Source organism: Gobius niger, assembly GCF_951799975.1.
Source record: "Gobius niger genome assembly, chromosome: 3".
In the NCBI taxonomy this organism is placed as follows: domain Eukaryota; kingdom Metazoa; phylum Chordata; class Actinopteri; order Gobiiformes; family Gobiidae; genus Gobius; species Gobius niger.
This window is the reverse complement of record NC_136854.1, coordinates 11,964,058-11,991,636: the sequence shown is the minus strand read 5'-3', so window position 1 is coordinate 11,991,636 and position 27,579 is coordinate 11,964,058. Positions and strand designations below refer to the sequence as shown.

Here is a 27,579-nt window from a genome sequence, read left to right as displayed (position 1 = left end):
ACGCTTTACAAGTGAGACAGACAAACAAAAATGGCAGAGCTATTGTTGGTTGTAGGTGAGCTGAAACAGGTGTGTTTTGAGCAGTTTTTTGTAGGTGGCCAGTGAGTCTGAGTTTCTGATGTGGATGGGGAGTGAGTTCCAGAGGGCGGGGGCGGCGATGGGGAAGGCTCGGTCCCCCAGGGTTCGGTGCTTTGATTTGGTGATGGGTTTGAGGAGGTTTAAGTCGGCAGAGCGGAGGCGACGGGATGGGCTTGCAGTGTTAATTTCGTCGACTAAAATTTGTAGTCTTAATTTTAGTCAAAGTGTTATTTTTGACGACTAAAATTGGACTAAAACTAAATTAAACGTTTCTCATGAGACTAAAACTATGACTAAAATGTCCAGATATTTTTGTCGACTAAAATAAGACTAAATAAAAATGAAAAGGAGAGACTACAATCATCCAAACTTCTACTGACAGTCTGAAAGAGCCTCAGATCATTTAAATTCACAGCCAAATGAACAGGTCTGAGCTTTATTCATGTGGAGCAGCTCCATGAAGTCGAGGACCTGGATTAAATATGATTATTATAAATATTATAAATGCAAAGTCGACTAAATTAGTCTTACATTTAGTCGACTAAATTGATATGCAATTTTAGTCGACTAAAACTAGACTAAAATTGAAACGTTTTTTTTTTACCAAATCTCGACTAAAATTAAATTACATTTTAGTCAAAAGACTAAGACTAAAACTAAAATAAAATATGTTGTCAAAATTAACACTGCTCTCTTGTAACATCTCCAGTATTTTTTCAGTATTTAATATGTACTGAGCTTTGAATTTTTTTTAACTGATTTTTCTCACTAATTCAAAAACCTAGAACTAAAATCTTTGTAGGCTATATCCATTACTCAGATTTGGTCATCAAAATGATTGCAGTTTCTTTCACATAATCTACAATAATCTACAGCAGAGGTTTCAAATATGATATTATCCTCCTTATTCCTGGGTTGGCTCATGTAGGAACGAGGATGGGGGGGATTTCCGGTGCGATGCCGGAAGATGCGCTGAGCCATTGGTTTTCGTTTCACAGAGCGGTTTATTTCACAATTTCAAGATGATTTTCAAAACAATCGGCCTCTGTAACATTTGGACAATGTCGTCGCACAGCTCAGGAAGATGTTTCACTGTTTATGGTTGAATTAACTACCAGACATTTGTGACTGCAGTGTTTGGAACATGTTTGGGCCGATTTTGAACATACTGACTCTCATAAGAGGAGAGTCTTAGCCCACAGGGGTGTTTCACATTGTAAAGAGCGATAACACGACTGAGCTGCTCACACTGTACGAGTGACGTGAGCCGAGCCCGTGAGGCGACACAAGCTGAGGGTCTCGCATGCAATCCATTTTACATGTCTTAGACCAAAACCTTTGACCTGATTAAAGGGACTAGAAGCAAGTTGGTCATTTTTTATCCTCACTGCTGCCACCTCTGGTCATGCGCGTAACTGCAGCTTCACTTCGGACCCGAATTAACACCTTTTTGAGTGACAGTGCAGGATTTTAGAGGCAGTTGTGGTGAACAGGTCTGGGCTCATTCTACACATTAGGACATTGTTGGAACATGTAGAGGGAGGAACATGCATAATTTAAGCATTTTTAAACTCTGTATAGTCCCTTTGAACCACAGACATGGCGTGTTTCCGCTTAAATGCAGCGCATGTAATGAGGCTTCATAAACAGTGTTTAATCCGAAAATGTGAAGATCTCTACAAATATTTAACCAATCAACACTGTCTCAGCCTAAAGTACCACATATGAGTCAAGTCTTTGAAAGATCACAGAAGTAGAAGATATCCACAGGTTCAGTGGAGACCTGACCAACATGCCCATAGGTCAGATAACTCTTGGACAGTGCCATTTTCAGTCCTAAGCTTATTGTGAGCAGCTAATCAGTTTTGTTTCCGCTGTGACAGCTCGTGTTCCCACATAGTTTACGTCTCTAAAGCTCATAAAAAGTGGATTACAGATAACGGTCGACATGCAAACAAACAGGAAATCCCACCCAGACCTCACGCAAAGGCTCATGGGGAATAAGGTGAATAGTGTTCTCAGGAAAGGCCGTACTGAGCGCATGCTCCAGCTCTGCCTCAGGTCCTGACCGTGCCAGGAGCTGCTGAAAACCATCAACAGCCTGATGTAAACATCACCAAAATGTTTGCTTGCACTGGAATGTCAACAAATTAACTGGGCAAAAGTTTAAAAGTTTACATTAAACATCAAAATTAGTACGGCAGAAACACTCACCAAATGAAGAAGTAGTATTTATTAAAACGCTTCAAAAATCATGACAAGAAAAAAGCTAATTAAATATCTCAATCTGGCACACACAAAAAAAAACTCTTCATGAGTCTACATCCTGGACTGACTCAGACTCGTCTTGGTCCCATGGATTCTACCCCTAAAACCTGTGTCACAAATCTCCTCAGTTTTAGCATGACATGACTTTTTATACTTTTCCAAGCACATATCATGACATTATTCACGCTTACAGATACAGTTTGTTTATTCATTGGTCCAGGTTTGCTACAGCTGTGCTGTCTTAGCTTTGCCAACCATATTTAGTAAAAAAAAAACATCACAATCTGGACACATGCAGAGAGGCGTTAAACAGCAGCAGACTGAAGTTATCTTGCCCAGTGCTGATGACCTTCCACACACACTCCTCCTTTGTCAGCCTCTCTGGAGCCGGACAATATACACTCATTTATATAGTGCATTCTCAACATATATATACTCTATACACTGAATATGTGTTTCCATTTTTCCCTATTCAACTGCCTTCATTTTCAAGCCAAACCTTATATATTATGTTAACCTTTGTCACGTTTTTGTAATTTTTTAGTCATGTTCTCTATGCTTTTTTATTGCTTTTTCATCATGTTGTTTGTTTTCATCCGTGTTTACGTCTTGTTTCGGCCGCTATTTTGACTCTTGTGCTCAGTTAAGGCGGGGGTTAAGAGGTTGGGGTCTGTTACGAAGGATTAAAGTTAGTTTTGTTGACAGTGATGTTGCTCTCAAGCGCTCGCTGCAAATACGTGGTGAATATGTACACACGTTGCTTAGGTCCGTGCCAGGCTAGTCGTAAATGTCATCAGTGTAAAAATAGATTCTGGTGAGATTTATTGTTACTCATTTTAATTCAAGTGCAGGGAAACTAAGAGGGAACATGTCTGGAATAGAAAAAGGGGAAGGCACTTAGCATTTCATCACTTCAAGGCCACTTTTAGACTTAGAGAGGGGGAACAATATCTCCACAGAAGTACTGCAGTATTGGTGTTGGACATGTTACTATTACTGTCATATTAAAGGTGGATATTTCATTTGACAGCTGCATAGCGAAGGGGAGCAAGAGTAAGGCATGGGAGGAGCTTAGAGTTAGCTTGTGAAACTATTGACTACCTGCGCCTTAACAAAATGGGTGTAAAGTTCCATACCATACCCTCTGTGTGGAGTTTGGACATTCTCCCTGCGTGCTCTGCGTCCATGTTCCATCCTCATCCTCGGACGAGCCCGTGAGTGGGTCTGAGAGGGTCATAAACGTGTGCTCTGTGCTGTGTGTAGAAGCTGCAGGACATGGACGAGCGCAGGATCCGGCGACTGGCCGAGGGCTACTGCCAGTTCTCCGACATCGAGAAGAAGGTGCTCCCGATCATCTCCAAGTGTCTGGAGGGCATCACTTCAGCGGGAACACGCATCAACGCCAACCAGGTCTGTGGCGCGCAACGCACATACCCATTGGGCTGGGTACCGTTAAAGGGATATTTCAGGATTTTTGACATGGGGCCTCATTTCCTAGTTATCCAGAGTGTTGTTGATTTCTGGAGATATTTGTTTTGTAATTCATGCAGTTCTTATATTCGAAGAGTTTTGTGGTGCTAGGCTAATGCAAGGCTAGCGCATTTCTATGGTATCAGCTAGCCTGCATTTAAAACAGTCTGACCCGCTCCACAGTGCACCTGAGGCAAATCACTTTTAACACCAGACTAACCATATAAATGTCTGTGTCGATAGAATCATTTTTGGAATATAACTGACCTTGCGTCACATGAATGATCGCATTTTGAGGGACTATTTTCTAGCAGATCACTCTGCCGCCGCGTAGCTTATACAACCACAAAGTTGATGCTGCTCAAATATAAGGTATTTTACTTGCAAAATGGTTAAATTATTTTATTGACACAGACATTTATATGGTTAGTCTGGTGTTATAAGTGATTTGTCTCAGGTGCACTGTGGAGCGGGTCAGACTGTTTTTAATGCAGTCTTGCACTCGCCTAGTGCCACGAAACTCTTCAAATATAAGAACTGCATGAATTACAAAAAAATATCTTTAGAAATCAGCAACACTCTGGATAACTAGGAAATGAGGCCCTATGTCAAAAATCCTGAAATATCCCTTTAAACGGTACCTACTTGGTACCGACCGAAAAGCTCCGGTAGGGGACGGTATCGAAAAACCTTTTTTTCCCGGTGCTATTTTTCAGTACTTTTACTCTCCAGACGTCAATAAATGATCCGAGTCTGCAAGTGAGTCTAAAAGCTATAAGCTATAACTTACTAACACTAGAAGAGATGGCAGAGCCAGGACTAACCAGGACTTACACAAAACTGGCTAAAACCAGGACTAAACCAGGACTCAATAAGAAACTAGAGCTCTTGAGAAAAGCAGTGACAACAAGAAACACATGGGCTTTACCTTTAGCGAAAGACCCATGCCGGAGAGCCTGAAGTTACATCCTGTTGTTTTCTAAACTCCAGCTGCAACGGAGGAGGAGATCAACGATTGTTTCTGGGAAAAGTGAGCGCTCACTCTGCCACTATTTACCAAAACTGTTCCAAAAATGGCTAAGAGTGAGCGCTTGCACTATGTAACAGATCTTTGCTGTGTGGACTGCTTTCACTTTGTCGAACAGTGTGTTTAGAAAAGTTTATCTATAAGAAAACGGTGCCTGATGTGGATCTGGTCTGTCTCTGCAGCTCAGGAGGGAATAATGTCCTTTCTCTCTTTTTATTGCTGCTCAAGTGGGAATTCTGCTCATAAAGAGAAGTTACAGGTGACGCTGCTGCGGCCTGCGTTCTTTCTGTTGTGCCGTTTTTGGACTTTCTCCTGAAATACACATTATTTTACCTTAAAGGCACCTGTACAGAAAAAAGAAGGTATCGTTAAGGTAGTGGTATCGAAAAAAAACAACGGTACCCAGCCCTACACCAGGTCTGAGGCGCACACACACCCGCTACAACTGCAAGATCAATCGCAATCAGATGGGAATTTTGAAATGTAGATGGCAGTTTTTGATGTGCTCTACCTGCCCTGACATGGAAGCCGTTTGTTAAGGCGAGACACCACAGGTGAAAACATAGATTTTTCATGCAGTGATCAAAGTTGAGATTTTTATCTAGTTTTCTCCTTTAACATATAGTTTTAACACTTCTTTTATGACGTTATGCCACTAGCGAGACTACTACAACAACATTTGTACAACACAGCTCCACAACGGGTGTTTTCCCACGCGTAGATTTTGTATTCATGTGTATGTGAAAGGCGACCAAGATGACGCTGTTATCCAGATATGGTATAGACAGCCGCGGCAAAAGACGGGAAAAAAGCCGTTACAAAAGCAATTTTCAAAAAGCTTTTAGATTTGGGTAAAGCCGAACTGGAGAAAATGTGCTTGGTTAAGGCGAGGGTCAAGAGGTTAACAGATTTTTTTCACATAAATAGCTCATTCAGAAACTAAACAAGATCCATTTGCGGTCGTTTCTAAACCGAGAAGACACAAAATAAACTTCTACATCGTGTCAATTCTTCTGTGAAACTCAATAAACCAACATTGCAGTCGCTTCATCAGTAAAGTTCATATTTGAGGTTCACACCTTCAGACATTCAGCATCTCCGGAACAAAAAGTGCATTGGAAAGAGAAGGGGTAGTGATTTGAGTCTCCTCGCTCTCCGGGAAGCCGTGTGTGAAAAAGTGCTGAAGATTTGTGTCCAAAAGTGCTCCCTCCTTTTGCAGAGCTGCTCTGCGTGTTACACAATCGCCCATGCATTCCAAGCGATATTAGATAAATACTTGGGCGTTAAACTACACTTTTTCATCTTCAGAATGTGTTCAATGGTCAGCAGCCATCTCATTCTGTGTTCACATAGCCTCTAGAGCAGGGGTAGGCAAGTTTGCGTCACGGAGGGCCGATTTTCACCATCGCCAAAACACAGAGGGCCGAACCTCACCATGGTAGCCTTAAGTTAAGAACCATTTTGTGCAAATGCCAATGTTTTTCATCAGTGGTTCTAAAGTGGTCCGGCTTCAAGATCCGCCATTACCTTAATGACAAGCTGCGACCCAAATAACACTGTACTTTGTCATATATTGTATAAAATATTGTATTTACCACATGTTTTTATTGAACAAGCCGTAGATTTGCTTTTAAGACTGAAAATTATGATCAAAATAACCCAATAATATTAATTTTAAAAGACTCCAGTGTGTTTCCGTGTAGTTTCAGATGGAAAATATTGAAAAAAAAGTTTCCTGTAGGCTCGCGACCCACTATTAAGTCCCGACCCACCAGTTGAGAACCACTGTTTTACATTATATATGACCAAGTGGGATGTTCTGCAAGGACCTTTTCAAAAATACACTATAAAAAGATACTTTCTCACATTTTTAGAGTACTTTAACAATATTTGATCCCTTTGCATAATAATATTTCTCCAAATCATATTGGGGGCCAGAGGTTCTGTGCTGGAGGGCCGGATTTGGCCCCCGTGCCTGAAGTTGCCTACCCCTGCTCTAGAGCATAATGGACGTATAGAATGTCAGTAGTGTCCAGAATGTAGCACATGTAGGTTTGGAGCTAAATCAGTGCCAGGATAGTGAGAATAAATGCAGGTGGCACATAGAAGGTTCTTATTATTTAATACTAAGTGACAATGAGCCCAAGAAGCCTAAATGCAAGGAGCCAAAAGCAACTTGGGTCTAAATCTAAGTGTAAATCTAAGTGTAAGTAGATTTCACGGCCCATGTATCGGCTTTTCCAAACCCCTTCGTATCAGTATCCGTATCAAACCTACAGCGGTCGGGCCCTGGGTTTGTCTTTTATTCTAACTGTTCCTATCCTTGTGTGTGGCAGGACTCCATCCTCTTCATAGAGCACCACAAGTCGGGCTTCGAGCGGCCCGCAGACGTGGACTTCGAGGACTACTCTCAGGGAATCAAACCCGCCACCTCCGAGTCCAGCCTGAACCCGCCCAAAGTCCGGGCCAAGCTCTGGATCTTCAGCAAGAAGCCCAAGGTGAAAGATCCTGCTAAGACACACAGCTCGGTAGTCTGTGGCAGACGTGTGAGGGGAAATGTGTTAAAGGTGGTTAGTTTTCTTCATGAGCACCATTTATAACCGAGAAACACATTTACTAACTCAGACAACTATTGCTTTACTTTCTGGCACCGGCAAGAGACGTCAAAGATCATTTATTGAAAGAAGTCATTACTCTGCATTCAGAGAACAGCGATGCTTCAAAAGCCGTCTTTTGATAGGAATGGGACGGTTTATTGCGGGTCGGCCCACGCCTAAACAGAGCCATCCCCTGACACATGTTTGTATTCTCAATCATCCAATCCATATGCAACATGTCTTCCCTCACAAAGGATCACAAACACAGTGATATGCAAAAGTTTGGGCACCCCTGTAAGTTCATGAGTTTCCTTTACAAATCATTGGTTGTCTGGATAAGAAATTTCAGTTAAATATATTATATACGTGACAAACACAGTGATATTTGAGAAGTGAATTATTTAAACAAAGTGAGTCACTGTTACCACAGGCCTAAAAGCAGAAACAAACGTACATTTGTTTATTTAACTAAGGGTTGACTTATTTTGGTGATCAGCAAAACAACATTTAAAGGGGGGTATAATGCGAAATCGACTTTTTCAAGCATCATGTTATTATGTCATTCCCTCATTAAAAACATGCCTGAAGTGTTGCCTTGGCACATTCACGTATTTTTGAGTAATCTGTAAAAACTCTGATGGCAGCCATTTTAGGGATAGCTTTGCCTGAGTCCTCCTAGGAACGCCCCCACCTCCTGGAGACGCCTCCGAGCTTTCATCACCAGCCGAGTAACCAACCACTGCCCCTCAGCAGAACCCCCTCCCCACTGATGCCACAGACAGCGTGGGGAGGGGGCGTGTCGGAAAGAGTCAGATGTTCTTAAAGAGACAGAGGCCTATTTCAAGACATTCACTACAGCCATTTTGAGAGAGCCATTTTTACAAGGCAGTTATTCTAATTTACTGCATTTACAGACCAACAGAAGGTTTCGTCATCATTGTAGTGTGCTATAGACTGGTGCTATGTGATTGAAAAAAGCATAATACCCCCTCTTTAAGCAAAACAAAGCTATCTTATTAGCAACAGCTAGTTTCCGGTTGGGTACTCACTTTAAGAATACACGATACATACAACGATGCATCTCTTGTTTGGAAACTAGTTAAATCAATTGCTAGTTGTATCACAGTGGGGCAGAAAGGGTGAAGCTAATGTAAGTGCTTGGTGATAAAATACTTTCCCTATTAGCTTGAGCATAGCTTTGAACCCTGGGTTTGCTGGGTTTCAGGTGACATCAAAAGGCCCAGCAATTATGGAAAATCAGCCAATCCAAGATGCCTGCCTGGTTCAAACTAATAAGATCAGGCAAAAATCCACAGCATGCTCAAAGTATGAAACAGTGGTGGCATGTTTCATCACAAAGGTGCCTCTGTTGTCCGTTGAAAGGACTTTGTGCTGTAAGATAAACCCAGTGGATTTGTTCAACTTCCCTAATCAAAAATGATTAAGGTCAACCTGTGTGTATTTCCTGTTTGGATTTTTCAACAATAGAGTGTCGCCAATAGAATTACAGACCCCTGTCCTACATTATGACTTCAAATTCTAGAACAATGAAGCCAACACATTGACAGGTTATTTATACTATTCTAGTTTACACAAATGTTTTTCAAATAAGCAACAGCAGCTTATTCTCTTAAGCTGAGGACATGCTGCTCGATTTCTTTTGCCCGATTTTGCTCATCATTTGAGAGTGAAAAACACGCAGAAAATGCCGTAGCTAGCGGCTTTTTTCATAACGGCACAAGCAGCAAAGCAATGACGAAGGAGAAGAACTTTATTTGTATAGCGCCTTTCACAGACATGGTCACAAAGCGCTTTACATGAGACAATGGTCACAGCGAGCCTGATAATGCCAAAAAGCACGCAGAGAATGTCCTAAGAACCAGTTTTCCAGCCACCATTCAACCGCAGACAAACTAGTCTTCTTCACTCTGCCGTCACGAGGCATCTTTCTTCTTTTCTTATTAAATCCACTGGAATTAGGGTGACCACCTGACACTCTTTTGATTGCACTTTAGACTTCTGTCCCCCCGTTCAACCTATTTAGATAATGTCCCACGTTTTCAATACGGTAACATTTACATGACAATGCAAATGACAAATTATCCGGCAGTGTTTCCCAGTCAAAATGAAATGGCCTTTAAATGTCATTGAAAAGTTAAAGCTACATTTCTTGATCTTTTATGCCATAAATTCATTTTAAGAAGTATGGTCTGCAGCACATTCAGCTGCATGTTTTGATGATTTTACGTTTTATTTTGTCCATTTTACACAATTGTTTTGCCCGATTTGTTGAATATCCAATTTATACCTCGGCTTAATCTAATTTTTGCACATGTTTAGAAATGAGAACTGTTAAATTTTGTGTCTTTAAAGCAATACTAAGTAACTTATTTACCTTTAAAAAAATCCTTTTTGTAGTCCCTCTGGGGGTAATACAAGTGTTAAGGGGATGATTGGGGGGTCTTTCATCTCCCCCTGGTGTCTCTGGCCAGAAAACCACCCTTGTAACTCCCCTGCCTCCAGGTCAGAGGCGCAATGCACACTAATGGAACCATGAAGAAGAAGCTAACAGGCTAATGGGCAAAGCTAACTGCGGTAGTGCTGGTCACTCTCTCCACTGCAGCACCGTTGATTGTTAGAAGAGCTGGACCCGTGCTCTTCGAAAGTCCACAACAACCTCTTTTGTCTTCTCCACATTTAGAGAGAGATTGTTCTGTGTGCACCACATGGCCAGACTGCTCACCTCACTCCTGTAGATTGACTCGTCTCTTTTGCTGATGAAGCCCACCACTGTTGTGTCGTCTGTTAACTTGATGAAGATGTTTGAATCGTACTTTGGAGTGCAGTCATGGTGTCAGCAGAGTGAACAGGAGGGGGCTCAGCACACAGCCTTGGGGAGACCCCGTGTTCAGTGTGCTGGTTCTGGAGGACTTGCCGCCGACACTTACACCCTGTGGTAACTCCGTCAGAAAGTCCAGCAGCCAGTTGCACAGTGACGTGTTGATCCTCAGGTGGAGCAGTTTGTGTATTAGCTGCTGTGGGATTATAGTGTTGAATGCTGAGCTAAAGTCTAACGTAGGAGCCCTTTGTTTCGAGGTGAGTGAGGGCTGTATGAAGCGCAGTGGAGATGGCATCTTCAGTTGAGCGATTGGACCGATAAGCAAACTGGTTTGGGTCCAGGGTGGGAGGGAGGACAGACTTGATGTGGTCCATGATGAGCCGCTCGAAGCACGTCAAAATTTCCAAGTGCATATGATGACCTAAAAAGAACCATAGTTGTGTTGAATGTGTAGGGTAATCATATCAAATGCATTTATACATTACAGTGATCCAGTGGAGCCGTCTTCTGTCTTTGGGTTGTAACCAGTCGAGTGTGTTGTACATATCACTTTTTAGGTTCGTTTTGCCAGACACTACGAGATACCATGCAAATCATGCAAAAATCATGCAAAAAATCATACATAGGAGAAACAGGACGACCTTTCCACATAAGAAAAAAGGAACACCAAACAGAATGCGAAAAAGAAACAAGGGGACGTCTCACACGAACAAAAAAAGAAAAGGCAGAACAGGAGAATTTAAAATCGGCTATTTCGGTCCACTGCAAAAGAAACAACCATATCATGGACTGGGATGAGGCTCGGGTCATTGGATCGGAAACCAATAAATTCAAACGCTGGATAAAAGAAGCCATAGAAATCAGGAAACGGAGCACTGACACCATCAACCGTGACGAAGGAGCGTTTCTCCTGTCCCACACCTGGGACACCCTCCTCCAATAATTACGCCCCCTGTCGCCCTGAATCCAACGGGCGGCAGGGGGCGTGACCAGTCTGTCGGACCTGTTGGGACCGTCAGACTGGTCACGCCTCGGAATTAAGAACAGCTGATAAGTGACACGTCACCGCATGCCGGTGATACTTCTGATGACGGCCTGCAGATGGCGGCTGAAACATGTAAAGGTAAAAGATCTTTAACATCTCTAACCTTAGTGTCTGGCAAAACGAACCTATAAAGTGATACTAGAACACAAGTAGACGCAATGAACGTTACGAAGTTTATTGTGTTGTACATAGCCCAGTGATGAGTCAAATAATTACACCGAAGCACAAATCTGCAGAGCGAGTTTGTGAGCGTTGTCAGCGGTTCAAGTGGTTTAACGTAGAAGTATGAGTTGCTGAGCTATTCTTTCCCTAATATTGAGGATGAAGCATTTGATGGATCTATAGGGTTGACCAAGACAAGCGTTTACTTTATTTTGGGCCAAAAAAACCCCCAAAGGAAGCGCTTCAATGCTGCTGATCTAAGTCTGAATTTTCCCAGTGTCCCACTTTGACTGCTATTTGAGGTGCTCACCCTTTTGGAAATATGGCCGAGGTCCTACTGTCTAATCAATCAATTCAGTTGTGTTGAGTTAAAAACATCATCGCTTATTCCCCCCAGTGCCGCCGTTCCCGGGCATCATGTGCTGTGAGGGGCACCACACTGAGGCCAATGTGACTGAATGGCATCGTACAGTATTTACACTGCTGTTTTATTAAAGCAGCAGAAACAAACTGTCCTGAAGCTTTAAATCCAAAACCCTCTGGACTGGAGTCTACAGCTGATAGCCTTCAAATGAGGCAAGACACTGGCCAAAGACCTACAATACTGATCCTGAACTTTTTACACGTACTTTTTCAGCATTTTGTAGTTTTTTACTTTTACTTTACTTTTTCTTCATCGCATTTTTGTCACGTTTTTGTCGCTCTTTTGTGGCTTTCTTGTTGATTTTTTTTGGTTGCTTTTCCATCACTCTTTAGCTGCGTTTTTGGAAGTGTTTTTGTTGTGTTCTCATCTTTTTTTTTTAAATCCCTTTTTGTTGTGTTTTTGTTTCCTTTTTTTTTTTTGCTTTTAGATTTGGATAAAGCCAAACTGGAGAAAATGTGCTCGGTTCATGTGGGTGTAAAGAGGTTAAATGAGAATGAGAAAGAAGAGCCACAGAAATGTGTGACAATGTGACCGATGATACAGCGCTCGTAGGAATCCTGTGCTGAACGTAGTGAACTCACTGCAAACTTAAAGCAACACCGCGTAACATTTTACCCAACAAATGGAAGAAAAATACAAGCATTTATTTTATTGCAGACATTTGTATCATTGGCAAAAAATACCTTATAAATTGACCAAACAAACATGTGTTCGTTTATAAGCAGCTCAGCAGCTTTACTGAGCGGGACGTCCCCAGCTCGTCTCCATGGAGATTTTCGATTAAAGGCGCCCAAATATAATATAATAATATAAATCCATTCTTTAACCTCTTAACTCCCACCTGAACCGAGAGGATCTTTTTCCTCACGTCATCAGATTTTTTTTCCATCATTTTTTTGTTGGGTATTCAACTCGTAACTTTTTTGTCATTTTTTTGGTCATTTTTATCACATTTTTGTAAAAACTTTTTGTCACATTTTGTCACATTTTTGTCATTATTTTGTTTTGTTTTTGTCAAATTTTTCATCAATTTTTTTTATCAATTTTTTGTAATTTTTTTGTCACATTTTTGTCACTTTTTTGCCACTTATTGTAATTTTTTTGGTCAAATTTTGTCGATTTTTTGTCATTTTTTCATCAATTTTTTGTCAATTTCTTGTGACGTTTTTGCCACTTTTTCATAAATTTTTCGTCACTGTGTCAATGTTTTCTCACTTTTTTGTCACATTTCCATCATTGTTTTCGTCTCAGTTTTGTTGCTATTTTCACAGCTTTTTTCCAGAAGCTTTTGGACTGGGGTAAAGCCAAACTGGAGAAAATGTGCTCGGTTCAGGTGGGAGTTAAGGGGTTAATTACCCACTGCAAAAACTGCATTTTCAGTGTCATATCGGGTCATTAGGAGCATGTTTTGTATAGCTGGCAATAATATACAAACAAAATGTTACGCAGTGTGCCTTTAACTTCAGATCCTGACCAAACCTTTGGATCATGTAGTGTTCTCTGGTGCCTGCACTCGCAGCGGCAAGTGAAAAAGGAAACAGGGGAATGCGCAGAGAGAGAAGCTGAAGTTCACCACAGGGCAGAGAGACTCAATGAAACTGTTACATCTACACTGAATTCATTTAATCCTACAAATACAAATACAAATACAAACCCTCTTCACCCCCACCTGACCTGAGCGCATTTTCTCACAGTTTGACATTTCCCAAATTATAAATCTTCTTTAAAAAGTGTAAATAGCTATTCCTGATTCCTGCCATAGAGTTGAAGACTGAGACATAACACAGATTTAGTTGGGAGGAGCTGTCATGGCGGACGTGTGTAGAGTAAATAAACAAGGGTGACGCTTTACGCTGGTGCAGAAATCCTAAACTAATCCCAGTGTAATGATATAATTAGACTTGGTTTAAGGGCAACACAAAGCAGCACGCTCTTGTTTGTCGTCAGAACAAACGCTCCAGTCTCACATTCCACAGTCCCGCCGCCTGAGGGGCCACAGCTGCAGGGACCTGCCCTCAACACGTCTGCTCAGGTCCCCGTGCGCTGTGTCGGCCTGTAACATACCAGGGGGAATGACACTTCACGCAGACAGAACCATAACTAGGATTGTGCAATAGACAAGAATCTGCCAAGTGTGGTTTCTCCCACTGCTGGGTTATAAGTTATAACGGCTCAATATTTAGGATTTGTGTGATTTGACCTTGTTCTTTTGTGTTCCCTCGTGCAGCCCGTGGCAGCGGAGGATTTCTCGCACCTCCCTCCAGAGCAGAGGAAGAAGAAGCTCCAGGCCAAGATCGACGAGCTCAATAAAGAGCTGCAGAAGGCCCAGGACGTCAGGTGACCAGTGCTCCTTTTGTTTACTGCGTGCATTTCACTAAAACTAAAACAAGACAGGTGAAAACATCGGCATCTTCTTCTACATTGTTGCACCAACATCTCCACTTTAGTAGCTCCTACAGATTCCAAACTTCCCAGGCATAAACTGAACACGGTTTTAAAGCTTTTATTGGAGGGGTTATTCAATATCGAATTTCTTCCCTTATTTGTTGAGCTTTGAACCCCCAAAAAACAGGCAAAATGTGATTTTCCTTCAGATTTTTCACTTGTATGTAGGTCATTCAAAACCTTAACAGGAAATCCAGCACTGAGGCTGACAGACACAGTACATAATAGATTAGAAAACAATTCCATCATTATTCAGTGCTTTAGTACTACAAGTGCTGTGTCATTCTTCAAATAGATCAGTATCAATGACTCAGAGAAGGAGGGGTGTAAGTAGCGCCAGATAGAGCAAGTGGTGAGATGATGTAACTGCAGCACCATCGTCATTAGGAGCACAGTAGAAAACACTAGAGCCAGTGTTGTTTTTGGGCCTTTTTGTTTAAGTCAGTCGCCTGGACGAAAATGCTTTTAGTTTTAGTCACGTTTAGTCAGATTCATTATAAAAAGCAATAATTCATTTGGATAAGTATTTGAAAAAGTGATAAATAATAATAATCTCTTGGCTTTATATATCTTTTGACAAACAGATTACGCCACAACAGGCAGAAGTGTCATTGTGAACAGGACTTTTCACAAAAATACCTGTTTTACCAACAGCGCTGTCTCCACTTTCGTTCATCCACCTGCTTTCTGCATTCATACGCTACAGTATTTAAAACTGTCCTGAGAAAAGTTATAGTCCCTGTGACATCACTGTGTTCTCCGGCTCTGTCCACAAGCTCTGTTTGCAAACGGTCTGACAAACCACTTTCTCCCATTTTCGTTTTGTCTCAACAACGTACACTCTTAAAACTTTTGTCGTCATGTTTTAGTCCCCAAAGAGCTGTTTTTAGCTCGTCATGGTTATGCTACCGTCATTACAAAAAGGTGCATAAACGAAATGATATCGTCTTCATTGACAAAAAACACACTGTCTAGAGCAGTGGTTCTCAACCTCTTGGAGCCACGACCCCCATTATAACAGTTAAAGGGGTTCGTGAGCCCCCCGCCCTGGTCACACCATGAGAAATAGGCACATTAGTCTACATAATTCTTAAAAACAAAGAAAAAAAAACAAATGGCTAAAGTAAAATTCATCAAATTACGTACAAATAATGGCACTCCGGTAAAATAGCACACACATGCTACAATAAAATACTGGATTATATGCTAATGAAAATATGTGTATTTTCTCTCAATTTGTCTCGCGACAGCCTTGGGGGTCCCGACCCCCAGGTTGAGAACCACTGGTCTAGAGGGCCCTTCATGATAGACTGCTTTTCCTAAAGGCAAGCTACATCTCTGTCAGGCTCTTTCCATTACTTAGAGTACAAAGTATTATTTCATCTTTTTTTTTTGTGGGTTAATAATTAGAAGTTTTAGTAGATAAATATCTAAATGATCAACATGCACGGAAGCTGCACAAACAATCTGGACACAAACGTGAACCCATCCTGGAGGTGCTGGTATTTTCAAAAGACAGAGCAGTTCATTCAGATTCCCTGTGTTGTACATGACGGTAGAAACCTCCTGTACGTAAACGACGGGACTATGTTGTGTCTTTATCGATGTATATCGTGTTTGCAGTGAGGCGTTGGAGAAGATGAAGGGCGTCTATGAGAAGAACCCAGCCCAGGGGGATCCGGCCAGTCTGGAGCCTCAGATCACAGAGACCACGCAGAAGATCGGCAAGCTCCGAGGAGAGACGGTCAAGTACGAGGTCAGGAGGACGGCCCGCTCTCACTTCAGCCTAACGTAACATTAGAAGTTCTGTTAGTGCAAACTTTCCCCAATAACTGTGTCTGAAAGCTCACTACATTTGTTTACCGGGATAATGTTGGAGATGTGGGTTTATTATGTGTGGAGTGCACGGTCGCGTCTGAATCTAAAATGAATGTAAGTTTGTGACTGTTCTTGTTCAGACCTGGCTGTCAGAAGCGATGGGAGGAGAGGACTCAACAGACAACAACCAGAACACGTAAGGCCCCAGGGCTCTCTCTACACTCACTTTCCAAAGCTTAATGTGTAGAATACTTGATTATACTGACGTGTTGGGTATCAAACTCAAATTTATATAGTTTTTTTTAAATTTGTCCAAGTTAAAAAAGAAACAGATGGACCTCAGATTTCTCCTTTGCTACTGATCTGCTTTTATTCCGGTCTCCTTCAAGGTTGAATACAGTGATCTGAGGAGAAATGCACTTTAATCAGCACATGGAGAGGAAGCTTTTACTGCAGCAGGAAGGGAAAAAGGGAAAGAGAGACGTACTTTGATGATTTAAAATTGATCCATTTTGCATGATCAGAGCAGTAATCCAAATGTCCTCATGCTGCGTGTATTCATTCTTTCCTGACCCAAAAATCTCCTGGAGCGGCTGTTCAGACCGACTTAAAGTGCTGCAGTTGGACTCACACTGACTCAAAAGTGCCGCTCTCGGGTAGACACTTTAGGTTGACCTAACTAGAGCCTGTGTGAAAACGCCCAAAGTCCTGTTTTTGCCTTTGAGGCTGACGTCATGAGGTCAACCTTGAGGAACCTTTTGCAGTTCGGAACAGTAGCATCAGCTGCTCCTTCTGCGTCAGGACAATCTGAGGCTGCTTCTGAATCAAGCAAATTGGTCAGAGGTCAAAGCCCAAACCGGATGTGCGTCAGCGTCCGCCATGATAAGAAGCGTCCGAATAGGGCTGTCAGTGTAAAGGAGGAAGGGAAAGGAGCCTCAATGCTTCCTATCATCAATCAATCAATCAAACTTTATTTAAAAAGCGCTTTTCATACCGAGAGGTATCACAAAGTGCTTTACAGATTACAACATTTAAAACAATACGCCTGGCGCAACCTCCCATACATACATTTTATATATTAGGATTAAATAAATCGATTTGTCAGTTAAAGGCTAAGCTAAAAAGGTGGGTCTTGAGCCTGCTTAAAAACATTTTCGTTCTCTGCAGCCCTGAGCTCCTCCTCAGGTGGTTCCAGAGGCGAGGGCGGTAATATTGGAAAGATGCCTCACCATGACCTTTTTGTTGACTTTAGGAATAACTAGGAGACCCCTGCCGGAGGAGCGAAGGGGCCGTGAAGGTTCATAAGGCAAAAGCAGTTCAGAAAGATAAGAAGGACCAAGACCATTAAGACATTTAAAAACCATTAAAAGAACTTTAAAATCGATCCTGAAACATACGGGGAGCCAATGCAGCGATTCTAAAACCGGTGTAATGTGGTCCCGCCTCCTGGTCTTCGTCAGGACACGAGCTGCTGAATTCTGTAAAAGTTGCAGACCTGAGATCCTCTTTTTGGGAAGACCAGAAAGCAGGGCATTACAGTAGTGGATACGACTGGTGATAAAAGCATGCATGAGCGTCCCCTTGTTGGCCCGAGAGAGAATGGGGCGGACTCTGGCTATGTTCTTTATTCATTATCATACCCCCTTTAGCTTAGGGACCTCTGGTGGTTCCTCACCAGCAAGGAGGAAGCGTTCTGGAGCTATGTGCCATCCCATAAGCCACTGCGCCACCAAACCCCCAGACCTTCAAGTGATTCTTCATGCGCAGCCACTGTTGATTAACAGGTGCACATTTAATTCAATAATAATAAAAAGATTCTGCACAAGCACAACTTTATAAAAGTGACAAGATACATGTTGTCGTCACCACAGCTCAGTCACCTGTCAGTGATTTAAAGAGCCGCCTCAGTAAATGGAGTGAATGAGCAGTTTGTGCTTTTGCTTTTATTTAGAGGAAACTTAAGCCACATGGATCAGACATTGCGCAGCGGGCAGGAGCTCGGATCAGGACATGAGGTATTATTTGAGGAATTCAGAAGCAGCCTGAACCTTCCTGACCCAGCGGAGGGAACAAACAGGAAGTAACGACGTACAATATACGCTCCATATCCTCCTGCAATGAATTTAAGACAATTACCAACCGGACAAATATAATCTGAGCAACTGCACAAATGTCAGGATGTGTTAAATAAACATCTGCACTGTTCGATTATCACTGACTCTGACAGTTTCAAACATGAACTGTAGAAAAAAAAAACATGTACAATAGATTCCCCTCAGGGGGCTGGACTTCCCTGAAAAAGAGATTCTTCATCTCAGTGGGACTATCCTGGTTAAATAAAGGTCAATAAAAAAATGTTTTTAAAACTGCTGTGATATGAAGCTACACAGACTGATGATGAATAAACTGTTCTATCCTAAACTCTGCGGCTACAGCTCTGTCAGAACCATAACACGCTCTGGTCAAATATTCACCAAATCCCTTATTTTAGTTCACTGTGGTTATGCAAAGGATCCATGTGGATTAGGTTGAACGTCGCCATAAGTTCATAGATTTCACGACACACGTCCGGGTCAGCGATGAGGAGAAGGAGGGTCCTTGGCTGATGTACATGTTTTAGATGCAGGTGACTCATAGTGTGATTCTTTTGTGTGTGGCGTGTCCAGGGTGATGTCCGAGGAGCTCCCGGAGCCCCCACAGGACGAACTCTCCGAGCCCACACTGGACTGCGCCCCTGCTGTCAGCCTGTACACAGACTTCCAGGAGTTTGACGACGTTGAGGCGCCTCTCGGCCAGTATGTGGCGCTGTACACGTTTGAAGGTACGTCTGAACAGATCGAGTTTGGGAAAATATGTGAAAACCTACATTTTAGATGTTGCTCACGTGAATGTCATTTTTCCTGGGTTGTGCGCAGGGAACAGCGAGGGCACGGTGTCCATCGATGCGGGGGAGCAGCTCAGCGTGATGGAGGAGGACCAGGGCGACGGCTGGATGAGGGTGCTCCGAGCCAACGGGGACGAGGGATATATACCCGCGTCCTACGCGCAGCCACTATAACACACTCACACGAGGGGCCAGGGAGCAAGGCGCCAAATCCTACCGTGTGTATCACAAGACATGCTCTATCCACTGCCAATATATTACCACCAAAACATCCACCGCCTTTTCAAGAGTTATTGAGAAGTCCTGTCTCTTAAAACTCCTGTACCTCGCTCTCCAGTACGAGTCCAGGGGCCAACAAAATCTATTTGGACAGGGCTGCGATAGATGATGTAATGAAAGCAGTTATTGTATTACGAACTGCTTCATATTCATGCGCTGGCGGTTGTTCAGAGGTGGGTAGTATTACTTTTAATCATTTTACTCGTATTGGCCCAAATATATACTCAAATAAGAGTAAAAAAGTACTTGAGTAACTGTTTGAGCGTAAAAGTCTGATTCATGTTTCAGTCATGAGTCTCCTGACATAAATTATGAGAAACAAAATGTGAAAATTGCAATATTTTCAAAGTTAATACCATAAAAAACATATAAAAAGAAATCAATTTGAATAATTAAGTAACAAAACAAGAAATACATCTTTTTTGCGCGTTAACATGAAGATTTGTCACTTTTACTCACAGAGGCACGAGTCAGAGTACAGATACTTTACTCAAGCTGAAGTAAAAAGTACAGTTACTTCAAAAAGTCACTGAAGTACATGTACTTAAATGAGGATGTATTCAGACCAGAAAAGTCATTTGCTCCGCTGGTTTGTTCCGGATCAGAAGCTGACTTTTTTTTCCCCGTTTGGTGCAGTTCGTATTCAGACTTTGCTTTTTGCAAGAGAACTATATTTTGTAAACACATACACGAGTGTGGTGATCGAGGCTCCCATTGGACAGCAAGGACCACAACAAATGAAATAAAAAATGAAAATTTGACAGTTACTATGATAATAAAAGAAACGTGAGAGGCTAAACCACCTACCATTAACCTCAGCGCATTTTTGTGTGTCTTGTCTAGCAGTTGGGTTAATGCGCATCTGCCCAAATATCCAGGAGGCTCCGGGTCTGTCCACGGCTCATTGTTTTGTAGCATCCAGTATTAGCGTTTTAATTTTTCCCACGGTGCCTTGCTACGGTGGCTTGTTAAGCCCAAAAAGGCGCATGTATCCCGCAGTTGGTTCGGATCGACAGTGGTTTATATTCACACCTGGCGCGAACTGGACCAGAGTCCATTTGGAAGCGGACCGAGACCACCTGAAGAAGTGGGTCTCGGTCTGGTTCTTTGATCCGCAACAGGATTCGTTTGTTGCATTCACACCTGAATAAAAAATCCGGACCAGCGTACCCTGATCCGTTTAAAGTGGACCAAACAGTGCAGGTCTGAAATGTAACTGAGTACTGCCCACCTCTGCAGTTGTTTTTACTTTTGCCATGAAATCATCGAAAACACTGTCAGCTACTTGAGTCCGTTCCTTCAGTCCCGATGTAAAAGTGTGGCGAGGCATGACACACCCGTTTCATGGCAGTTCTATCACTTCTGTGGTTTCTCCAACATGAACATTTTATAAGATAATGTTTTTTAGCGGCCACTGAACGTGTATCTGACCCCACATATAGCATAAACTCCACTGGATATGAAGTTAGCATTTAGCTAATGATGCTAATTTGGATATATCTGTGCATTAATGAATTATTTCTAGCTAGGCTTTGGCCATGGTTGACAGCAGCTGAAAACATCTGGATCTTTCATCAGTTGTGATGCTTCGTAAATGCTAACGTCTATAGCAAAAATACATTCACGCCCAAAAGCCGACTAGCTAACGGTCTGGATGAATCGGGTACAGGGCCTTTAACACCGGGGGATCTCTCAATAAACGGACCGAGCCTTTGAATGTAAAGCCATAACATAGTCTACTGCCTGTGTTCATCCGCTCACTTGACTTCTTCGTAGCCACTTTATACTTTTGCTGGACTCTTGACGTTCCATTCCAGATATCATAATGTGACGACTATGATGTGATATTTCTATGTTTTTTATTTCTTTTTTTTTCTCTTTCTCTCATCTTAAAACTGAATTTAAAAATAACCACTAGCCTTTATAGAGAGCACAAAAATGTAACATTCCTCATCGACTATCAGTCAAATGTAAGCATATCGAACTATATTTATAAAGAATGGGGGGGGGGGGCATATGCAAAGGAGAAAAGGGACACCGCTTGGATAGACGCTGCTTGGTTAAGTAAAGGCACCACCCGGAGTTCTGTATCTATGAGGAGAATGAGGTCAGCTGACTGCCTGAATATACTGAATGACCATTAACTGCAATCAAAGCTACAGCAGGTCCAAAGACTTTTGCGGTGGCTAATTACATCATCTTGGAATATGCCATTATTGGAAAAAACTGGTCGTTGACTATATAAAGATAGTGAGCTCATCTCTGTCTTGCAGCTGAACATGTTGTAAAGGTGAGACACTGCAGGTAAATAAGGCAAAAATACTGTTTTCTATTATTTTTTACTTTCATCTGGAATTAAAGGGCCTGTAGATACAGACGGCATGGCGTCATATAAGGGGGCGTGGCCTCTCCGAGGGGGAAGGAAGTATCTTTTGGCAAACGCCATTTTTTTTAACCGTTTTCCAGCGGACTTATGTTTCACACACAAATAAAGTAAAGTCTAAATCAGGTCCATATAGATGTTTTTCACAGCAGATTGTTATGTAGAAGCGAAAAAAAAACAAAAAAACGGCAGTCATAGCTAGCGTTAGCATGTAGCGTGATACATGAAGCGTCATGTTAGCGTTCTCTGTTGTTTTTGTATTTATGGGCTGTTGAACTACTTTGCTCCTCTCCATGTCTTTGCATCTTGATTTAGTAGAAAACTATATTCAGAATTCAGGATTTGTTAAAGAAGTTTTGGAGAAATTATAGAAAGTTGAGATTTTCTCGTCTGTTTTTCCAGTCAACTGCTTCAAACATGACCATAACCACGACCACGGGTGATTCCAGAGGTGCCGTCTGTATCTGACCTTTTTTTTCCTTTTGTAGGGAAACATTCTTTTTGCCCCATAAAGGTTTGCTGTAAAAGTAGTCATTTGTGATCAAATCAGCCTGATACGTGAAGTTTGCATCGTATTATGATTTATTGATGTTGTGTATGGTCACCACCTGAATGTGAAGGGGTTAACCTTTTTCATCACATACCGACTAAAAAGTTTCAAATTGAGGTGCCTTTAAGACAATGCCTGTGTAAATATCAAACCTGTGTTTTGTGGGAGAAAATTGGATTTTATCTTTATTTAAAGGTGCATTACGGAGCTTTTTATGCTTAAAAACCTTGATATGAGTGTGAGTTTAACTATAAGTGATCCAGTGGCTGTTCCAGTGGTTAGCATGGAGACTTTGCCTACCCTCACAGAGCCCTCATTGATGCTCCAGGATGAAAATAAAAATGGGTTTCTGGTAGGTTTTCTCTCCTGATGGCACCATCTCCATTATGCAACATTCTGTCAATCCAAACTACCAGAAACCCCAAAGAACAATTGATCCTGACTGTGATGGAAAGTAAAGTTGCCATGCTAACCCTGGAAAGCTCAAATACTCACTAATATCAAGTTTTTTTTTTCTTTTTCACATAAAAAGTTCAATTTTACGCCTTTAAGGATCATTAGTCTTTACTACAGTAGAGACTATTGTTCCTGGAGCCCATTATTTATGAATTAATTCAGGTTTAAATTAATGGAGTTACGGCGTCGACATGTTTAATTTGGTTATTAATCAGTTTTCACCTTGTGTTTTTTTGTGGGTATAAAAACAAATTAGTTGTAAAGGAAGTGCATTTAGAGCAATACTTCTCAGCTGGTGGCCCGGGACCCAAAAGTGGGTCGGTGAGCTATTTTCAGTGGGCCGCAAACCCTGGTCTAAAATGACATTAACTAGTTTTGATCATCAGCCAGAGAATCAATACGTGACACTTTGTCCCTAAATCCATGTGGTGTCTTATTCCAGGCCGTGTACCTAAAAACATTTGTCATATATTGTCGTAAAACACAGATTATATAGTATACAAGTTTATAAAAAGATGTTTACAGATGATTTTCCTTATTCAATGTTCTGCATCTACTTCAGTGCCCACATTGGTTTGCCTCATGAGCGGAGGGTGCGTGGTTCATTCGAGTTTACGCAGAATTGACCTGCACTGGTTGTGAATGACGTCCCCAGGGGCCTTTACTATGCAACTTATTAACTCCTTTTTTTGTATATGTCATAAAGATTTTAAATACAACTGTGTCCGTGTGTTTTATGAGTCAAATCAAATGCCACAAATACAAAACAAAAAACACATTTATTAAAAACTATAAGAAGGAGGAAAAAAGGTGCCGTTCACAGCAGTAGTTCAAAAGTGGAAAGTTTAGGCTTGGAAATGACAATATCACAAACAAATATATTTACAACGGGGCTGCACAACATATAGGCACATTATTAGTATATATGATGTGACACGATATCACAAGAAGCCACAATTGCAAAACCACTTCCATCTGACTGAGATCTGCACTTTATTTTTTACAAACGCAGCCTTAAACAAATATAAAAGTTCACTTAACCTCTTAACTCCCGCCTGAACCGAGAGGATCTTTTTCCTCACCTCATCAGATTTTTTTCCATCATTTTTTTTGCTGGGTGTTCAACTAATTTTTGTAACTTTGTCATTTTTTTGTCACATTTTTGTAATTTTTTAATCACATTTTTATCACATTTTTTGTAATTTTTATCACATTTTTGTCATTTTTTGGTCACATTTTGACACATTTTTGTCTTTTTTTGTCACATTTTTCCGTCCATTTCTTATGACATTTTTTCCACTTTTTCATCAAGTTTTCTCACTTTTTTGTCACATTTCCATCATTGTTCCAGTTTTGTTGCTATTTTCACACCTTTTTTCGAGAAGCTTTTGGACTGGGGTAAAGCCAAACTGGAGAAAATGTGCTTGGTTCAGGTGGGAGTTAAGGGGTTAAACATAAGCAAAAGTTCAGATTATTGAGTGCGTTCACATGCACTTGTGTATCCTGGTTATTGATGGGGGTTTTAACTATCCTGGTTTGGTCTGTGTCCGTGTAAACGCAGTATCCTGATTTCAGTTTCCCGAAAAAAGTCGATATCCTGGTCGTGAGAAACTGGGATATTCCCAAAGTTTCCAGTATCCTGGTTTCTCACGACTGCTGACATGCAGAAACTTTCCCAAAGCGACTGGACTGGACTTTTTTCAAGTGCTTCCTAGGATAGTTCTTTTCAATGTCCAGGATACTGTAGTCGCATGTAAACATCATATGGAGACTACTCTCAAAACCAGGATTATAGTAACCAGGATAAATGTTTATATCTGTAAAGCACTTTGATATGCGCCTGTGTATGAAAGGCACTTAATAAATAATGTTTGATTGATTGATGTTTGAGTGCATGTAAACTTCATATACTGTCATAACCAGGCTACAGTATAATTAGTAACCGGCATACTCAAATACTCAATGGTTGCGATTTAAATTTAAAGGAATGTATTTATTGTGTTGAAATGGTTGAGGAAAAATATTGCTGCAATATTGTTATTGCGATATTTAAGACAGCTTTTCCTCACATCGTGCAGCCCTGAGATGCAGATATTACGGTGAACCTAGAGGCAAAAGTGGAGTAAAGGGAGTTTGCCCATAAATGAATTCAAAAACGTTCCTCCATGTTTGTGCACGGCTACAGGTAAACACATTCACAGCCTAAAACGTTGTCCACACAAGGGGCACCACTTGCAAATACTTAGAGTTTAAAGGTCATACAGCAGGAGAGGTATCGAGAAGGGTCTGAACGCAGCCGATGGAGGGGGGATCAGAGGAGCTCCACTTTTACACAGGATAACGCTATCTTAAGCTAATCCAAACTATCCTTAAAGTTAGTTTGGATTAGCTTAAGCTAGTCACTGATCACGTGACTCCCCATCGGCTGTGTTTCGACCCTCCTGAAGGTATCAGGTAACACATTTGACAAAGAGGTTTTACACTGAAATAAAGCCAGTTCTTGAAATGCACAGTTCTGCCACTCAATCCTCTTGAAGGGCCTTGTCTGCTACTTTTATTTCTCTCTCTCATTTGAAATCTTTGGAAGCACATTGCACTTGCCATAACAAATGTGTAAAACAATTGAAAGTGCTGTACTGTCTATAGCAGGGGGGCCCGAATGCGGCCCTCAGACAAATTTGGGGTGGCCCTCAGGCTTCTTGTTGAATTGATAGTACTTTTGACTGCAAGTTTCATAGTTCCACACAATTAAAGGGATATTTCAGGATTTTTGACATAGGGCCTCATTTCCTAGTTATCCAGAGTGTTATTGATTTCTGGCGATTTTTTTTTTTCTTTTTTTTAAATTCATGCAGTCCTTATATTTGAAGAGTTTAGTGGTGCTAGGCTAGTGCTAGGCTAGTGCATGTCTATGGTAACTAGTAGCCTGCTTTAAAAACCTTTTCAAAATCATGTCCTCCAAATGTTGCCATATCTGATTTGTAGAAAGCTCCTTTGTGAATTCCACGTGTAGTAACACGGCCACAGGTAAACAAACTACTATAGATCCGGTAACCTCGCAGATCACTCCGCCGCTGCGTAGCTTACAACCAGGAAGCTGATACTGCTCAAATATAAGTTCTTTTAAATGCAAAATGGTTATATTTTAAAAATTAGCCAGGACATGTATATTAATAGTCTGGTGTTATATGTGATTTGCCTCACTGTGCTTGGGTCAGACTGTTTTTAATGCAGGCTACTGGTTACCATAGACATGCGCTAGCCTAGCACTACTAAACTCTTCAAATATAAGGGCTGCATGAATTGAAATAAATATAAATACAAATGAGGCCCTATGTCAAAAATCCTGAAATAACCCTTCAAAGTAGTACTAAGTAACTCTTGCCCCTAGAGGACATAAGCGCAACTGCAGGTGTCGTAGCAAGTTACGATTATTTTACTTATTAATTGTCTTGGAGAGTAAATACTACGCTGACATTAAAGGCGAAGGGAGAGGGATGTTGTGCATCCAATTATACAACGGAAATCATTTTTTTCACTCAAACTTGGCTGTAAATAATGCTTAAAGTGACGCTAGCCCGCAGTTAGCTTTGCCCGTTAGCATGTTAGCTTCTTCTTCGTGATTCCATTAGTGTGTATTGGTGGCTCCGGTCCGGTGGCAGTCAAGTTGCAAACATGGTTTTCTGGCCAGATACACAAGGGGGAGATGAAAGACCCTCCAATCATCCCATAAACACTTGTATTACCTCCACAGGGACTACGGAAACGATTTAATAAGGTAAACACGTTACTTAGTACTGCTTTAAACCCACATTTTTATTTATTTTTTCCGTTTTTTTGGAGGGACAGAGCTGGCATTATAGTTCCGAGCCAAAATAAAGGTGCGGGGCTCGATTTAAGCTTCCCTTAAATGAACGTTTCACTGCACTGACCATCGATCTCTGCCCCTCCACACCACTACACTTCTATTTGCGGCCCTTGATGAAAAAAGTTTGGACACAACCGGTCTGTAGGGTACTATGCTGTACTGTGCAGATAAAGTCCTAATAAAGAAAACAGATTCGAGCTAATTTTCAGAAATAGTGTCCATCAGTTCAGAAAAAGCTGTCATGTACTTAAAATATATTGGTAAAGGCATCGCTATCCTTGGAATTCTCGCCTTGGAATTTCTTGGAATGGTTTCAAGATTATTATTGTCGCTATTGCCTCTGCCTGGTGAGTTCAACAGCCGCCACAGCCACAGGTATGGACTCTCTGAAATGTTTCCAGCGCTTTGTTCGCAGTATTCAGGTGTGCGTTGTCCTGTCCAGCGCCAGAGTATTTCCCTTCCCTTGTGTGGACAGAGAGGTTTCCCGCCGTGTGTCGCGGTCACTCAGACGTGCTGGAGTCGGTGTCGGCCCGCTGCTCCACGGGCTCCAGTTTGTCGGACAGGACGCTCAGGATCTTGTCGAACTTGTCGTAGCGCTCGGCCCGCTCTGCCCCGGCCCCGGTCTGACCCCACAGCAGGCGCAGGGCGAACTCTGTGCGGAAGGCCTCCAGCAGCTCAGGCACGGGCTCCCAGCCTGCCAGAGGACAGAGGCTTTAAAGGTTAAAGTGCAGGTGCGGGTCAGGCAGAATGTGTCGTTATTGAATTAAATAGGTATGAGTGAAAACATCGGCAGCTTTCTAATTCTGCCTTGCAATTCAAATCAATAAATGAAATCCGGAATTAGATGAAATATCCCTCTGAAAAAAATAAACCCTTCAAGTGCATGACAGGAAAGTTTGGAGTCTGTAGGAGCTGTTTAAGTGGAGATGTTGTTAAGTGTAAAGAAAAACCTAATTTTGAATAAACTGGCCCGAATATTTTGTAAC

The 27,579-nt window shown here is 41.7% G+C and overlaps 2 protein-coding genes across 2 annotated transcripts in view; one reads left to right on the top strand and one right to left on the bottom strand.

Annotated features, from left to right (window-relative positions):
* trip10b (thyroid hormone receptor interactor 10b) overlaps positions 1 to 19,477 on the top strand; it is a 35,283-nt gene extending 15,806 nt beyond the window's left edge. The window contains exons 8-14 of the mRNA XM_079552638.1: positions 3,610 to 3,756; positions 7,180 to 7,341; positions 14,138 to 14,247; positions 15,979 to 16,111; positions 16,314 to 16,369; positions 18,840 to 18,994; positions 19,089 to 19,477. Of these exons, the coding sequence (XP_079408764.1) occupies positions 3,610 to 3,756; positions 7,180 to 7,341; positions 14,138 to 14,247; positions 15,979 to 16,111; positions 16,314 to 16,369; positions 18,840 to 18,994; positions 19,089 to 19,231 (906 nt within the window). The 3' untranslated portion in view covers positions 19,232 to 19,477. The remainder of the gene's footprint in view (positions 1 to 3,609; positions 3,757 to 7,179; positions 7,342 to 14,137; positions 14,248 to 15,978; positions 16,112 to 16,313; positions 16,370 to 18,839; positions 18,995 to 19,088) is intronic.
* A 7,608-nt stretch (positions 19,478 to 27,085) lies between these two features.
* Positions 27,086 to 27,579, bottom strand: part of sh2d3a (SH2 domain containing 3A) — a 33,782-nt gene continuing 33,288 nt past the window's right edge. Inside the window, exon 19 of the mRNA XM_079552625.1 lies at positions 27,086 to 27,287. Within this exon, the coding sequence (XP_079408751.1) occupies positions 27,094 to 27,287 (194 nt within the window). The 3' untranslated portion in view covers positions 27,086 to 27,093. The remainder of the gene's footprint in view (positions 27,288 to 27,579) is intronic.